At 40.5% G+C, this 17,184-nt stretch overlaps 1 protein-coding gene across 3 annotated transcripts in view; it reads left to right on the top strand.

Moving 5' to 3' along the window:
• The window catches only part of LOC126255276 (4-trimethylaminobutyraldehyde dehydrogenase A-like), a 197,622-nt gene that overhangs the window by 45,929 nt on the left and 134,509 nt on the right, over window positions 1–17,184 (top strand). For all 3 annotated transcript variants that reach the window (XM_049955382.1, XM_049955381.1, XM_049955380.1), the window contains exon 3: window positions 7,027–7,139. In XM_049955382.1, coding sequence (XP_049811339.1) covers window positions 7,062–7,139 — 78 coding nt within the window. In that variant the 5' untranslated portion in view covers window positions 7,027–7,061. The remainder of the gene's footprint in view (window positions 1–7,026; window positions 7,140–17,184) is intronic.

Here is a 17,184-nt window from a genome sequence, read left to right as displayed (position 1 = left end):
CTTTGTCGATGACTTCGCGATCTACTGCAGTGCCCAGAGAACATGCCTCCTGGAGCACTGCCTTCAGTGTTGTCTAGACAGCCTATACTCATGGAGCGTGGCAAATGGCTTCCGGTTCTCTGAAGAGAAGACGGTTTGTATCAACTTTTGGCGATATAAAGCGTTCCTTCCGCCATCCTTACATCTCGGTCCCGTTGTTCTCCCATTCGTGGAAACAACTAAGTTTCTAGGGCTCACGTTGGACAGGAAACTGTGTTGTTCTCCGCATGTCTCTTATTTGGCAGCCCGTTGTACACGTTCCCTTAATGTCCTCAGAGTTCTTAGTGGTTCATCTTGGGGAGTGGATCGCACTGTCCTGCTTTGCTTGTATCGGTCCATAGTCCGATCGAAGCTGGATTATGGGAGCTTCGTCTACTCGTCTGCTCGGCCATCCCTCTTACGCCGTCTCAACTCCATCCACCATCGGGGGTTACGTCTTGCGACCGGAGCCTTCTGCACTAGTCCTGCCGAGAGTCTTTATGCTGAAGCTGCCGAATTACCATTGACCTACCGGCGCGATGTACTGCTGTGTCGGTATGCCTGCTGGCTGTTGTCTATGCCCGACCACCCCTCTTACGAGTCCTCCTTCGCCGATTCTCTCGACCGTCAGTACGGGTTGTATGTGTCTGCCCTGCTGCCCCCCAGAGTCCACTTCCGTCGCCTGCTTCGACAATTGGATTTTGCCCTCCCTACCACCTTCAGAGAGGGTGAGAGCCCGACACCACCTTGGCTCCAGGCTCCGGTTCATATTTATCTCGACCTCAGCTCACTCCCGAAGGAGGGTACTCCGGCTGCAGTGTTTGTCGAACTTCGTGCTCGACTTGCCGGTCACACCTTTATTTATACCGATGGCTCCAAAACTGTCGATGGTGTCGGCTGTGCCTTTGTCATCGGGGCCGCCAACTTAAAATACCGGCTCCTCGACCAATGTTCCAGCTTTACGGCCGAGCTTTTTGCTCTCCATCAGGCCGTTCAGTATGCCCGCCGCCACCGCCATTCATCGTATGTACTCTGCTCTGACTCACTCAGTGCTCTTCAGAGCCTTGGAGCTCCCTATCCGGTCCATCCCTTGGCTCAAAGGATACAGCAGTCCCTCCATTCTTTCGCTGATAATGGTTCTCCTGTCAGCTTTCTGTGGGTTCCCGGACATGTAGGAGTGCCTGGGAATGAGGCTGCGGATGCTGCAGCCAAGGCTGCAGTCCTTCTGCCTCGGCCAGCCTCCCATTGTGTCCCGTCATCTGACGTTAGTGGGGATGTTTGTAAGAGGCTTGTGTCGTTGTGGTGGGATGCTTGGTCATCCGTCCAAGGAAACAAGCTCCGGGCAGTAAAACCACTCCCAACTGCTTGGACAACCTCCTCCCGACCATCTCGGCGAGAGGAGGTCCTTCTGACCAGGTTGCGGATTGGGCATTGCCGGTTTAGCCACCGCTACCTGCTCTCCGGTGACCCAGCCCCGCAGTGCCCTTGTGGTCAGGCATTAACAGTGTGCCATGTTTTATTGTCGTGTCCCCGCTTTAGTCAATCTTGTGTTGTCCTGTCCCTGCCATCTACTTTACCGGATATTTTAGCTGATGACGCTCGAGCAGCTGCTCGTGTTCTGCGTTTTATAACTTTGACTGGCTTGTCCAAAGACATCTAACCTTTTTACTTATTTTATCTACATCTTTGTTAGGTCTTTCTGATGTCCCCCCCTCCCCTTGAGTTTTACTAGATTCCCTGTGCTCTAACAACAGTGACTGGGCGCTAATGACCTCAGTAGTTGAGCGCCCTTAAACCCCACCAAGAAAAAAAAAGAAAAAAAAAAAAAAAAAGATTTGACCTACAGTGTTACAATCAATGTAATTTTTGAGTGCAAAAGAACAAAACATGATTCTGTCACATTTAATTCCTTTTGCATATTTTCGGATATTTTTCATGCCAGGGATTTTTCAGTTCTTTGTTGATAAAGTAAACAGTTACCCTAAATACATTTTGTATTGGAACCTAGGGTTTAGCACAAGAATAAGTGGGCTAATGTATCAGGTGAGGAGATAAAAATATTCCTGAATTAATTTTCCTAGTGTGACTCTTTCACGTCAATTGAATCAGTGACTGTTGGAAAATACATTATTTATGTAATTTAATGTAAGCAACATTGCTCTTGAGGTTTAAATTTCTGTTGATTGTGTGATGTTTGCAATTTGAAACAGAATAATCTTCACATGATCCTTTTCATAAGATTCACCCTATGATGGATTATTCCAAGAACCAGTGGGCAAAGTTTTTACCCATCCTGTGAACTCATCATAGATCAGAATATGGTCATGTGTAGAGGCTGGCTGGGATGGAAACAGTACACTTAAAGCAAACGTCATAATAGAGGAGGAAGCCATATGTTCTGGCTCAACTAAATAGAATTCTCATATATGGCAGAGGAAATAAGCCGTAATAGATCAGTCAGGGCTACACTTCCAAACTGATGCACAAATTACTTGAAGGAATGGTAGGGAAAGAACATTTTTACAACTCTACTAGCCTTACAGAGCAGATTTTGCAAAGCAAACTTTTTGTATAGAAGCTCTGCAAGCTAACACACAGAATAATCTGTCTTAAATAGCAGGCTGAATATTTTAAAAAATGGGAGGCAATGTACTGCTACGCAAAGGAAGGAGTATGTTGTGAAGTGGAGAGATAAGCAGGAGGTCCTCGCAGTGTCTCCTGAATATAGAGAACTGACAATATGCTGGCCAAGAGAAATTAAATTGAAGCTGAGGCATACGAAAGGTGTTACTAGATAAGATCATATGTTTGCCAGTTATCGTCAAACTCACAAAAATCTTGTAAGAAGAAACAGGGATACATATTTCCATATGAGGCTCAATAATTTCCCAATGTATTTCTTTGAAACAATCAATTTTTGAAAATCTAATGTAACAGGTTAGATAAAATGTTTACTCACCATGTGGTAGCAAAACACAAACACTTGAAGATTAAGGAAATTAGCAAGCTTTTGGAGCCAATGGCTCCTTCTTCTGGCAGAAGGGTTGAAGGGGAAGGAAGAGGGGTGAACAAAAAGGACTGGTAAGGTTTAGAAAATGGGGAGTGTTTGGAAAAGTAAGAACCTTGGATCAGGGAAGACTTACCAGACAGGATGATAAGGAAAGACTGATTTCCGCTGACTGCCCTGGATGAGATTTGAAAACCTGAGAGCTTAGGGGGAGAAGGTAGGGTAATAAGCATGAAGGAGATTACTATCAAAACATCATGAAAAGGTTGATAAGAGTACAAAGCTAAGTGTATTGATTGTGGTAAAAGTGGAGGGGGGGGGGGGGGAGAGGAATAGACAGGACAATAAATAAAAGGCAGTGAGGAAAGGAATAATTACTGAGAAGAAAAGCTGAGACTGAATAAATTAACATAATTAAGACCAGTTGGGAATTGAGAACCAAGGACATGTTACATCAGTTTCCACCTCAGGAGTTGTGACAAGTTAGTTTCTGGGGGAAGAATTCAGATGACACATGTCTCGAAACAGGCAACAAGGTCATGACTATTATGTTGTAGATCATGTTTTGGAACAGGATATTGTTTGTTGCCAGTGTACACCCTCTGTCTATGTCCTTTCATCTTGACTAATAACTTGGTGGTATTCATATCAAATTAAGAGGCCAAAAAGTGTTTCCATAACATCCAATACATGACATGTATTTTCTTACTCTGTGCATAAGTCTGTCCTGACCTGGGTTTCTGGGTAACTGTTCCAAATTGTCCCCAATTCCTGAACTTCACCAGTCTGTTTCATTCATCCCTCTTTCTTCCTCTTCAACCTTTATATGTGTTTGTTCTGCTGCAACTTTGTGAATAGATTTTTTTTTATTTATCTTATTACATTTTATTTTCAGTATATTTCTTTTTATGAGATAACAAAATGAAACTGCATGATTTGTATTTGTAAACAGTTTCAAGACTGCTACCTGACACACTGCGCAGTGCCCAAAGTTATGTTACTCGTATTAATTTGCCAGAGTACTTGCCAACGCCCACAAGCAACAATAAACAAAGGAAATGCTACACCCCTTCCAGCAAAAATAAGAAAATTAGAAAAGACTCTAGTTTTGGTAGTCCTTCATATCCTTGTTTTCCAGCATCCTGCCACACACGTTGCTTTTAGGAATTTGATGATATCTGGTTCTCAAATTTCAGATCAACTCAAGATTCTGTATTTGTGGCATCCATGTCTTCTGTGCATTTTTTTTTTCAACAATTTTTGAACACTCTCATTTTGCAGTGTTACATGGTGTTGCAAACTAAATAACTTGATTTAATTTTGTGAAAATGGTGCTTAAATTTCCCAATAAATTAACAAACATTGAAAATCTTTGATCAAATAACAATATGAATATTAGGACAGATTATCACTCACCATATAGAGGAGACATTAACAAGAGACAGGCACATTTAAAAGTATCAGGTTTACCTTTTGAAAAATGTTCTTCATCAGAAACAGGAAAAAAAGACAATGTAAGATGATGATTACAAAGGAAAACAGAAGTTATTTAGTAACAATACGGCTTCAGAATTTTCCTTATGGCTCATGCTGCCTGCTTTTGATTTCACCAACCACACATGTCATTCATCAGGTATATGAGTTGATTTTCTGTAGAGCTCACATTACAGAGATGGTTGGATCTTATTATAACTAGTTAAAGAGGTCTATATGAAAAGATTGGGTAGTACTGTGGGTAGGTAAGGCTTCATACATTATCAGAAAGTGTGTTTATATCTATGAGAATTATGTTAACAGCTCTTACTTAAGCTATTCTGGATTTGTTATTTATCAGAATGTTTGTATCATCTACAAAGAAAAAGAACTCGATCAGATAACGTTATTGATGAATGGTCATTAATACACAAATGGAACACACAAGTTACATCCAGCTGAGAGACTTGCACCAGACCATTGATCCACACACAGTTATTATTATTATTATTAATGCATAAATTAAGTGGCAAGGACCCTAAGATGGAAACTGGTGGGACGCTATATGTAACTAGCTCCCAGTCAGATGAGGACTGATAAATAAATACAGAAATCTTTCCTGTTGGTGCCCTTTATTTTTTGTTAACAATATAAGGAAAAGATATATTGCTATTCAATGTAAAGATGACATGTTGAGTTGCAAATAGGCACAACAAAAAGACACTTACACATTAGCTTTTGGCCAAAGCATTACTCAGAAGAGGACACACACACGCACATGCGGATATATGTATGCGCGCGTGCACACATGCGTACATTTATTTGCACAGACAAGCACTACTCATGAACACATGACCACCATCTCAGGCAGCTCGAACCGGAGTTGGCAGTCATGCCTGTGTGAGGTGTACTTGTGTGTGTGTGTGTGTGTGTGTGTGTGTGTGTGTGTGTGTGTATGTGTCCTATTCTGAAAAAGGCTTTGGCTGTCAGCTAATGTGTACGTGTCTTTTCGTCGTGCCTGTCTGCAGCTCAACATGTCTTCTTTACAGTGAGTAGCAATCTATCTTTGTTTTACTGTTGATATTCCAATCTGAAGTTTCCTTTGTTTCTTGTTAGAGAGATATAAATTGAGCTGCTTCACAGAATTCTCTTTGATGCTACAGTAGTCAAACTAGCTGAAAAGGATTTGTGATTTACACAGTCATATGCCTTTGACAGAACACAGACCATTTTATAAATACTGTAAAAAGAATGAAGTATGTTCTCTCCATGTGTGAATAGCCATTCTCAGTACTGGGTACTGGAACTCATTAGAATTCCAAACTGTTATGTTGATGTGTGTTATTGGAAGCTTAAAATTTTGGAGAATGCTGGCAACAGTGAGACTGGACAGCAGCTTGTTGGTATTTCTTTATCCTGTTTTTTTTATAGAGAGACTTCATATTGTTACATTCAGGCAGTTGAGAAATGTTCTCTTGTTTAATGATCTTCCTTTCTTTTCCCTTTGCTTTTTCCCATTGCCTACAGGGTCAGCACTGTTATCCATATTGGCTTTATTAGTGTTAGTGGCATTTGGTAGCTGGTTGCCCTTCCTGATACAACCACCCTCCCCCAAGGAAGGAATCTGTGTATCCCATACGTTTGTGTGTGATATAGAGTTCATGTTCAAGTATGGTAATGTTTCTAAGTGTTGCATATTGGATATCTGAGGCACGATGTGGGTACCAGCCTGCTACTTACCTAGTTGAATATGGAACAGTGCCTAAAAATCAAAACCCGGTTGGCCATCTCCCCAGCCCCCATCACTAATCTGCGAGGCAGATTTGCTCTGGGGCCGGCTCACCTCCCCATGTCCCAGATGCATGCACTTTAGCACTATCAGCTGTTCAGGTGGGTCTTTCTTGATAATTGATTGTTGACACAAATAACTTAAAATGTTACTTAATTCAGAAAAACTATCTTTAATTAACATTGGTATTATTTTATGACAACCACTAGATTTGTTTAATTCTAAGTATGTTATTGTACACATCCTTTCTTCTGGTGCAATAATCTGTCATATAAACACATTATACCACTCAGCCATATTTCGGCATATCTTGTCACTGCTATGATTTTTTTCCCATTCACAACACTATTTGTGATACTTTGTTGAACTATTGCTTTCTTACCACTCATAATACCTCACAACCATCAGTTTGTTTTTGTGAGGAATGAATTAGACCCATAATTGCCAATGTGACACCAATGTAGAAATCACTTGATTTGACTTGGGCAACTGTAGAAAATCCTGGTAATTGTGGGATTCTGATATTCAGGCACTCTTCACATGAATGTGTGTAACTTCTACCTAATGTAGCACTTAACTTCTAGATAGTTTGTCTATAGTGGCAAGGTAATGTGTATATAGTGATATCCCTTGACATTATGTTAAAAAATCAATGGGTGATACATTTACATCAGATATGTACTGTGTGTCCTTCCATGATTGATATTATCTTATAAGCAACTTTTTTCTGTATTTTAAGGACAGCATGTACCACTACAAGGTGACAATTTTGCAATGGTTTGCCGTGAGCCTCTTGGAGTTGTTGTGGGCATTGGAGCCTGGAACTTCCCATTACAGACATGTTCCTGGAAGGTAAGTGATTTTTAATAATTGAAAAATGTTCTGCTTAAGGCAACTTTGCAACAGCACCACATAATTTGTACCTACATACACAAGTTGCAGCACACATTCTTGCATTAGGCATTAGTTATACAATTCTCACAAATAGGTACCTTCTTAATAAATTATAGCTTTTTTTATTGCAGGAGGAATCCAATCAGACCATGGAGGTTTTTTTAGATATTAAATTGTTTGAATTATTTCTGCTTATGTGTATGGATATATAAGCTTATTATTTTTGTAGTTATCCAGTAACCTTGTTAGCAGTCTATACTGATCTATTCTGCCTTCTACATCATAAGGAAGCAGTGTTTTTATCATTATGATAGCTGACTGTCCCCAGCTTCTGTTAATGTGTCATCATTCTTTAGTGTGGATAGGAATCTTGATGATTAATCCTTCTTGTTGATTTTTTCACACAGTATTCCCCAGCTGGCCAAATTACAGCATTTTTAAAAATTCTTGTTATATGATTATTCTTCTAAGTTTCTGTACCCATACAGCCCTTGTGGTCTTTCTTCTTGGAGCATATTTTCAAACTCATTATTGTTTCATCCAGCAATTTTGGCAGCATCTAACCATATACAAGGGATCCTTCTAGAAAGGTATTCAATGATAGGTGTTGATACTTCCTTTGCTTCATATATGGCCCCTGCCAGTTCTTGTCCTTTTAAACCTACATCGCCCATCAATGGCATTGCCAGGTAACAAAACACTCATGTTACCTTTTTTTCAAGTTGGCCTTCTTGATGCTATATTTGACCCTTAAGCATATTTTTTTCTGTGATGTCTTAAATTTTCCTTTCATGATGTCATCTTAATGATGATGGTCACAGAACTCATTTCCATCAAAAAGGCTAGGAGATAATTTTTGCTTGAAAGGGCAGACAAGCAGTTGTTAGCATTCCACTTAGACAATGAATGGCCATCATTTAGTTCCTATATGATGGATGTAGAGGAATTATGAGCAAAGATTAAGCTACATTGTTTGAGACTTTCCTGATGTAATGACTGCTTCTGTGGTCCGTGGGCATCACATTGGATAATGTTGCGAGTCCTACACAAAGTTTCAGTGGAACGGGTGCTTCCCATCTTCAGGTGCTTACTCATGTATTGTTGTTGTGGCTCACCCGTATATGTGCTGACTTGTTAAAAAAGTACGGGCACCAAGGAGTGGGGTTATGACATCATCGCCTACAAATCTGTTAAAGACAGTGTGGGTGTAAGGGGACCAGTACATAAAATCTCTCCCTGTTTGGGAAACCATATATTGGCCAGGCATGACATACTGTTAAAGATAAATGCAATGAACATAGACACCACACCAGATTAGGTCAGCCTGCAAATCTGCTATTGCTGAACACTGTCTTGCTATGAGACATACCACAAACTATGGAGAGACAATGATCCTATCATTCACCTCCACATACTGGGACTCAATCATTAAGGAAGCTAATGACCTGATTAACAGAGACACGAGATGTTAACTTAGCAAAGCATGGGGACCAGCATAGGTGATACTAAGGCATCTTCAGCCACAGAGGAATGAATTCAATGAGACAACACAAACAGGAAATTGAAGTCAGGTCTCTTAAGCTAGATATCAAAATCTGGGTCCACGACTTGCAGCTGCACTCTTACCATGTCATGCATACAAAGACTGCAGCCCATTTCTCTGACAGGGATCCCTTCATGCCAATGTCCTTTATGATTTGTCTACAATGACATTTTAGCCCCACCCCTTAGCACCTGCACTTTTATGGTGAGTGAGCACATATCTCGTCAAACCACAATAACAATATTTCAGTAAGCACTTGAAGATAGTGAGCAGATGCCTCATTAAAATACTGTGCAGCTCTCACAACATTGTCTGATTCAAGGCTCATGAACCACTGAAGCAAAGTTTAAGCTGATTGTAATTCACTCTCTGAAAGAGTATGTGCTGAGTTAAGGATGGAAAAGATCCACCATGGTTTAGTAACGAAATTAAGAACACACTGAGGAAGTAGAGAAAAGGAACACACAAATGATGGCAGGTGAAAGTTAGTGGAACTTCAAACATCTGTAAAAAGAATATGTGAAGCTTACAACAACTTCCACCATCATACTTTAGCAAAAGATCTTGGTGAGAACGTGAGAAAATTCTGGTCATACGTAAAGTCGCAAAGCACTCACCCATTGACTGGTGTGGCAATAGAATAAAGCAAAACAAAAGCTGAAGTTTCAATTTTCTCATTTAAGAAATCATTCATGCAGGAGGAACATACAACATACTGTTGTTTGACTGTCACATAGACTGCTTTATGGATGACATAGTAATAACCATTTCTGGTGTAAAGAAGCAACTGAAAGAGTTGAAAACAAACAGGTTGCCTGGTCCAGATGTAACCCCAATTTGGTTTCACAGAGATTACTCTGTGGCACTGGTTCCTTCTGCAGCTTGCATTTTTCATGAATCTCTCACCCAGTGCAAAGCCCCAACAACTGGAAAAAAATGCAGGTGCCTTCTGTATATATGGAGGGTAAAAAAATGGACCTGCAAGATTACAGACCAATATCCTTAACATTAGTGCAGAATTCCTGAACATATTCTCAGTTCAAATATAGTAAGTTATCTTGAGTTGGAAAAGCTTCTGTCCATGAATCAGCATAGATTTAGAAAGCATTGCTTGTTCAAAGCTCAGCTTGTCCTTCTGTCATATCATATTCGTACATTTCCAGAAATCATTTGACTCAATGCCCCACTGCTGACTGTTAATGAAAATGCATGCGTAAGGTACTAGCTTCCAGATATGTGAGAGGCTTGGACACTTCTTTAATAATAGAACACAGCACATTGTCCCTGATGGTGAGTGTCCATCAGAGACAAGGGTATTGTTCAAAATGGTTCAAATGGCTCTGAGCACTATGGGACTCAACTGCTGTGGTCATCAGTCCCCTAGAACTTAGAACTACTTAAACCTAACTAACCTAAGGACATCACACACATCCATGCCCGAGGCAGGATTCGAACCTGCGACCGTAGCAGTCGCACGGTTCCGGACTGCGCGCCTAGAACCGCGAGACCACCGCGGCCGGCAAGGGTATTGTCAGAAGTGCCCCAGGAAGTGTTATTTTCTGTGTGCATAAATGATCTGATGGACAAGTTGGGCAGCAATCTATGGCTGTTTACTGATGACACTGTGGTGTATGGGAAGTTTCCAATGTCGAGTGTCTATAGGAGGATACAAGATGACTTACACAAAATTTCTAGTTGGTGTCATGAATAACAGCTTGCTCTAAATATAGAAAAATGTAAGTTATGCTGGTGAGCAAAAAAAAGAAACCTCATAATGTTCGGATACGACATTAGTAGTGTGCTGCTTGACAAAGTCATGGCAGTTAAGTATCTAGACATAACATTGCAAAGCATTATGAAAAGAAACGAGCATGTAAGGACAGTAGCAGGGAAGGCAAATGAATGACTTCGGTTTATTGGTAGAATTTAGGGAAGGTGTGGTTCATCTATGAGAGAGACCACCTATAGAATGCTGGTGCAACCCATTCTTGAATACTCATCAAGTGTTTGGGATCCCCACCAGGTCATATTAAAGGAAAACATCAAAGCAATTCAGAGGCAGGCTACTAGATGTGTTACCAGTACATTCAATCAAACACGAGTATTACAGGGATGCTTTGTGAACTCAAATGGGGATCCCTGGAGGGAAGATGATGTTCTTTTCGCAAAACACTATTGAGAAAATTCAGAGAACGTGCATTTAAAGCTGATTACAGGACACGTTTACTGCTGCCAATTTACATTTTGCCTAAGGACCAAGAAGATAGGAGAAGAGAAATTAGGGCTGTTTCAGTGGCATATGGATAGTCATTTTTCCCACCGTCTGTTTGCAAGTGAAACAGGAAAGGAAATGATTATTAGTGATACAAGGTATTCTCTGCCGTGCATGACAGTGCCTTGCAGAGTATGTATGTAGATGTAGATATAGGCATATGTTGGAAACAGCCTGTTGCTGCCTTATTTGCTAGAGAGGCATCCCAGTTTAAAGTTGTACAAACTTGCCTGCAGGATAATGATATGAAAGTGGAGGCCATAGACTGCATTAGGGGAAAGTGGTGCTCTGCTGGGAAGCCAAGTGCCAATAGTGGACACCAGATTAAATTGCTTTTCTGGGCAGGTTATGTGGTGGGCAGGTTCCTATCAAGCACTGAGCACAGCAGACTAAATGAGTTCACATACACCTATGAAGCCTACAGTTATATGCTACAGTAGTGTCATATTGACAGCTTTACTTTTTAATCAAATGAAACACCTGTAGCCATCCTTTCAATGTTACGTGTTACACAGAAACCAGTTTCGGTGACTCAATACACCATCTTCAATCCTCGATTGATGCTGAGGGGTTGAACTCCAATCGTCTACATGATCCCATCAGTGGCCAAAATCCATGAACTGGCTTCTGTAGATTACAATTCACAATTCACTATAACAGCGATGTTGTGTCTGCAACCATCAACTACCAACTCAACACAACTCAATCAGTTAAGACCTGAAGATGGTGTATTGAGTCACCTAAACTGACTGCTATATAATAAATAACATCGAAAAGATGGCTGCAGGTGTTTCATTTTATTACATAAGTGAATGTCCAAAGTCCCACAAACCTCCAATCAGAAGGCAGGACGCACATAAACTTTACTTTATGTCTTGAAATTGGTATGATTTGGGCATTCTGTACTTTTTTCACAATGATTATGGCTGTTGTCTATGGATTTTAGCATGCACCTTCCTTTGTAAAGTAACTCACTCTCGTATCTGGATGTGTATTCACTTTGAACATTACCACACTGCTTCACTTTATTCAGTGTTCACAACATGTCAGTCAGTGGTTTTGGATTTGTGCGCTCAAAGTAGAGGACTGACATGCAGGACTCATTGTAACAAATGTAATGAACAATTTCAAAAATCATTTGCCTGAGACTGCAGTTGTGTGTGTGTGTGTGAGAGAGAGAGAGAGAGAGAGAGAGAGAGAGAGAGAGAGAGAGAGATATCTATTTTTGACAAAGTCCTTACGGGCCGAAAGCTTTACTTGTGACAGTCTTTTTGTTGTGCCTATCTATGACTCAACATCTCTGCTACATGGGGAGTGGCAACTTTCCTTTTCATAATATTGTAATGAACAATTTGTGTTAGTATCTTGCGATGTAGTCAAGTGATGCCAAGGATTCAACTCGTGAGCATTAGCGACTACTTCATTATGGTTCTAAAATTGTTGGAACTGTCGCAGCAGGAATTAATGCTGCAGGGAACAACAACAACAATAGTTGTATTGGCACTTTGATATGCTGAGATGACTGCTGTAACCAATGCAGTCAGCAACTGATTCTTCTTCTCCACCCCTACAGCTTGCCATTCGTGATGAGGGGCAGTCAACCTTCATTGCATCATTTTCCGTTGTGACACAAGTAATATTACTGTGTCAACTCAGCAACAATACCTGTTACTTTCTTTGAGTAGCACTCTGCATCAAAGCAGCCTGTATTTCTTGTCCCCAAAACGAGCTGTGCAAAACTGGATGAGATTTGTATGATCTCACATATCTTGCATATATTTTCATACTTTTTTTAAAAAAAAGTTCTCAAATCCACTTGACATTAGCGACAGAGAAGGCATAGTGTGGCATTGATGTAGTTCTGTTCCATAAAATGCCAATGGGAGATTGTTGGCTGCAACAGTGCTGCATATGTTAGTGATTTGGACCCAGGTAAACTCACACTTCAATGTTCTTCTTCAGTATACCAGAGCAGAAGCGTGCACAGAAATAGATAAGGCCTATCCTCATTCAAAACAATTGTTCTCTAATTTCATTGTACAATTATATGAGAAATGGGTTGTTTTTGAGAATTTTCAGGTGCTTACAAAACTTTATTTTCGTAAATTTATTTTGTAGTAAATCAGCATTTGTGGTTCATGGTTCTGCCAGAGAATACATCATTCCTGAATTTCATTGTATATCAATGCAAATAAATGCGTGCTTTGGAGAATTTTCAGGAGCTACCATTGTCCTTGGCGTAACCTATAAGCAATTCATAGGAAATCAGCATTTGTGATTTAGTTACTGTAGCAAATACTCTAACAAACATATTGTGTTACATCCATTTCAACATCAAAGAGGAGTAGCCCTATATATTATCTGCATTTATCATAAATTAACTCTGTTTTTGAGTTTGTTAGCAATGATAATTAACCTAAAAATGTTTTAGGAAACTAGTAATTTCCACCACACGTTTTTGTGATGCCTTAATAGAAACCTCATTTTGCATCAGTTCTTATAGGGACTTCACAACTTTTTAGCTCACAGATTGAAAGATAGTCAGTAGTCTTTATTTAAAGTTGTTTGTTCACTCCCTTGTAATACATTGCACCAGCCAAAATGCTGTTCTTGTAGACAGGATGAGTTGGTTAACACTCATAAGCAGATGGAAATCGCTGTGACACTGTCAAATGATTGACTGATCCCAGTACCAGAGGCACAGCAAGTATTATCCTCTCCTGTGGATCATATCTCCTCTGTGGACAGTATAGGATATGTAATTGCTCATCCACGGGATTGCAAGTGGGATGTTGGTGGTGGATCTAGGTGTCCTGTACAGGATGCATGGGGACCAGGGAGGACTCAAGGTGTTGTACCAATCCTTCTAACCAACAAGTTTTAGGTGTTGTCTTTTAGTAAAACTGGAATTGATCCAATGGGACTTACTTCACCTGTTTTGGTGAAACCTGTTTTATCCAGTGTCAAAAGGAAGCAAACGCAAAAGGGTAGAGGTCTATTTATCTTCAGCAGTTCAAATGTATGGCAAATGGTGGCACTCCTTAGGGAAATATTAGCAAGAGCAGGAAAAGACACCAGGTACATTCAGTGTATATGCCTTGGGGTCTCATTCAACATGTTGTAGAGTTTATTCCAGCAGACATTGAGGGAACAGGGTGTAACCAACTGCAAATTGTGTCCCACATTGGAACAAAGGATGCTAGTTGTCTGGCCTCAAAGGTCATACTTGCATCTGGCAGAGGAGGTGGAGAAGACCTGTCTTGCACATGGAGTTTCAACGAAGCTCACAATTTGATCATGACACTTTGGTTCTGAGACGAGTCGAAGAACTGAACCAAAGTCTTTGAAGGTTCTGTGACAAGCTAGGCTGTGACTTCCTGGATTTGTGACATAGGGTTCAGAACTATAGGGACCCCCTAAATGCATCAGATGTACACTACACACTAGGAGCTGCCGCTCGAGTAGTTGACTGTGTGTGGATACACACAAGGGTTTTTCTTAGATTAGGTGACACTCCATCCAATCCAGATATTGATAAATGCAAACCCAGAAGTATCTGTGTAAGATTGAAAGAACCACCTCCCACAGGTGAAAGTATTAAAATCCTAATGGTAAACCATTCACAACAAAGTGCCAGAGTTTGAAGCAGTGAAGGTCACACAGTATTAGGTACAAAAATCCGGTTGAAACCTGAAATTGATAGTAGCAAGATTTTTGGGTAAAATTTAAGTGCATATTGAAAAGATAGGCAAGTGGGAAATGGAGGAGGTGTATTTGTCGCAGAAGACAATAAACTCCGAAGCACAGCCAAAAATGTCAGTCTTGTTGAGAAACAGCTGAAATTGTTAAAACTGAAGAAAGCTCCAGGACCCAGTGGAATCCCTGTCAGATTCTAAACTGAATTTGTGGCTGAGCTAGCCCCTCTTCTAGCTATCTACTGTATATCCCTTGAACAAAATACTGTGCCCATTTCTTGGAAAAAAGTGCAGAAGAGTAGCAGAAGTGATCCACAGAATTATCATCCAAAATCCTTGTCATTGATTTGTTGTAGAATCTTAGAACATATTCTGAGCTCAAACATAATGAGGTATCTTGAACAGAATGGCCTCCTCAATGCCAGCCAGCATGGATTCCGTAAACATCAGTCATGTGAATCCCAACTCTCACTTTTCTCACATGACTTACTGAAAGCCTTAGATCAAGGCAGTCAGGTAGATGCAGTATTTCTTGATTGCCAAAAAACATTTGACTCAGTGCCACAACTATGCTTATTGTGAAAATTATGATGATATAGGGTATCAAATGAAATTTGCGACTGGGTTGAGGACTTTTCAGTTGAGAGGATGCAGCATGTTATCTTGGATGGAGAGCCATGGTCAGATGTAGTAGTAACTTCAGATGTGCCCCAGGGAAGTGTGTTGGGGCCCTTGCTGTTCATGTTGTATATTAAAGACCTTGCAGACAATATTAATAGCAACCTCAGACTTTTTGCAGATAATGCAGTTATCTATAATAGAATACTAATGAAAGAAGTTGCATAATATTCAGTCAGCTCCTGATAAGATTTCAAAGTGGTGCAGATTGGTAAATTCCTTTAAATTTAGTAGTATTTTCCTTTCTTGTATGAACTTGCATAAAAGAGGTGTAGCAATGAAGAAACTGCAGTTTCCAGGTGTGACTCATGAGAAGAGTTTATCTTAGGAAGTTGTAGGGGAACACTGTCCCCCCCCCCCCCCCCCCCCAGTATTTTTCATGTGTCACTAACATCCATATGTGCTGCCCCTGTAAAGCAGAAAGCAAGTTTAATGCCATAGCAGGACAGTTGGAGAGCTGCAAACAACATTAGGCAGGAGAACTGGACCATATACAATTCCATCAAGTAACAATTTCTCTGACTTCGATTACAATCCTGCCAATTTGCATTCCAAAACCATCTCTCTTTCAGTCAGTGAAAACATGAGGCACACCCTAATTGAGTTCCCAGTTTTAATCCATGAGTGACCTAAAAAAACTTCTTTAATTGTAACAAACAGAAAACCTCGAACTAAAATTGTATTAAAATTACAAGGAGACAAAATGGCTTGCGAGTACTTACCTTGAGGAGGTGATATTCCAGCACTACTATTAAAAATATTTAAGAGAATAGCTGTATTAAGTAATGGAATTTGTATAGGATTAAAAAGTTGAATTTCTAGAGAAATCTATTCCTGGCTTTCAGAACTTTGTTTCTTTCTCAGTAAGGTAAGATGGATATTTTTTGTGCCTCAGGTGAAGGAACAACTCATTCATACTCCAAGCTGATAGGGACCTGCCTCCTGTGAGAACTAGGAAAGTCAAAGATCTGTCTCCTGAGATAAACTACAATATAATCAGTGGTAGACAAATCAACCCTGTTCTCCAGAACATTAATATGACAAAAAAGATGAAGCAAATTATATACACTGCTGAGCCAAAACATTATGACCACTGCCCATCACGACGTTTGATGCTGTCGCGTGGTGTTGCGGTGCAGACACGGTCAGGGAATCACCCCAGCAAAGATGTGGGCTGCAAATGAGAAATCCATTGAGATTAGCAACTTTGACAAACAGAAGGTGGTTATTATATGGAGCCTGTGAACAAGTATCTCAAAAATGGCAAAGCTGGTCGAATATTCACATGCTATTGTCATGAGCACCAACAGAAGGTGGTAGAAGGACAGTTAAACTACCACTAGGCACTAAATGGTTGGACATCCACAACTCTTCACAAAACATGGGGTTCTGAAGCTTGTCTACTGCTTAAAGAGGGATAGATGGCTACCTGTGGCATCTCTGCCAAAAGAGCACATTGCTGGTGCATGCACAAGTGTTTCAGAGCACACCGTTTATCGTATATTGTTGAACATGGAACTCTGCAACAGACCACCCCTACGTGTGTTCACATGTTGACCCAACAACATCATCAATTATGACTGCAGTGGACATGCGCCCATCAGGACTCTAGCATTGATCAATAGAAACATGTCGGCTCTTTGGGTAAATCACATTTTTGCTACACTAGGTCTATGGTCTCCTCCACAAACGCATCACTGAGGTCGACACTGGCTCAAAATGTGCAGCATGCCATGGATGCAGGCTGGTGGGAGCGATATTCTGCTATGGAAGACATTCTCCTGTACTTGCATGAGACTTGTGGTAGTAATCAAA

Source organism: Schistocerca nitens, chromosome 1 (assembly GCF_023898315.1).
Source record: "Schistocerca nitens isolate TAMUIC-IGC-003100 chromosome 1, iqSchNite1.1, whole genome shotgun sequence".
Taxonomy (NCBI): Eukaryota; Metazoa; Arthropoda; class Insecta; order Orthoptera; family Acrididae; genus Schistocerca; species Schistocerca nitens.
This window is presented reverse-complemented; position numbering and strand designations above follow the sequence as displayed.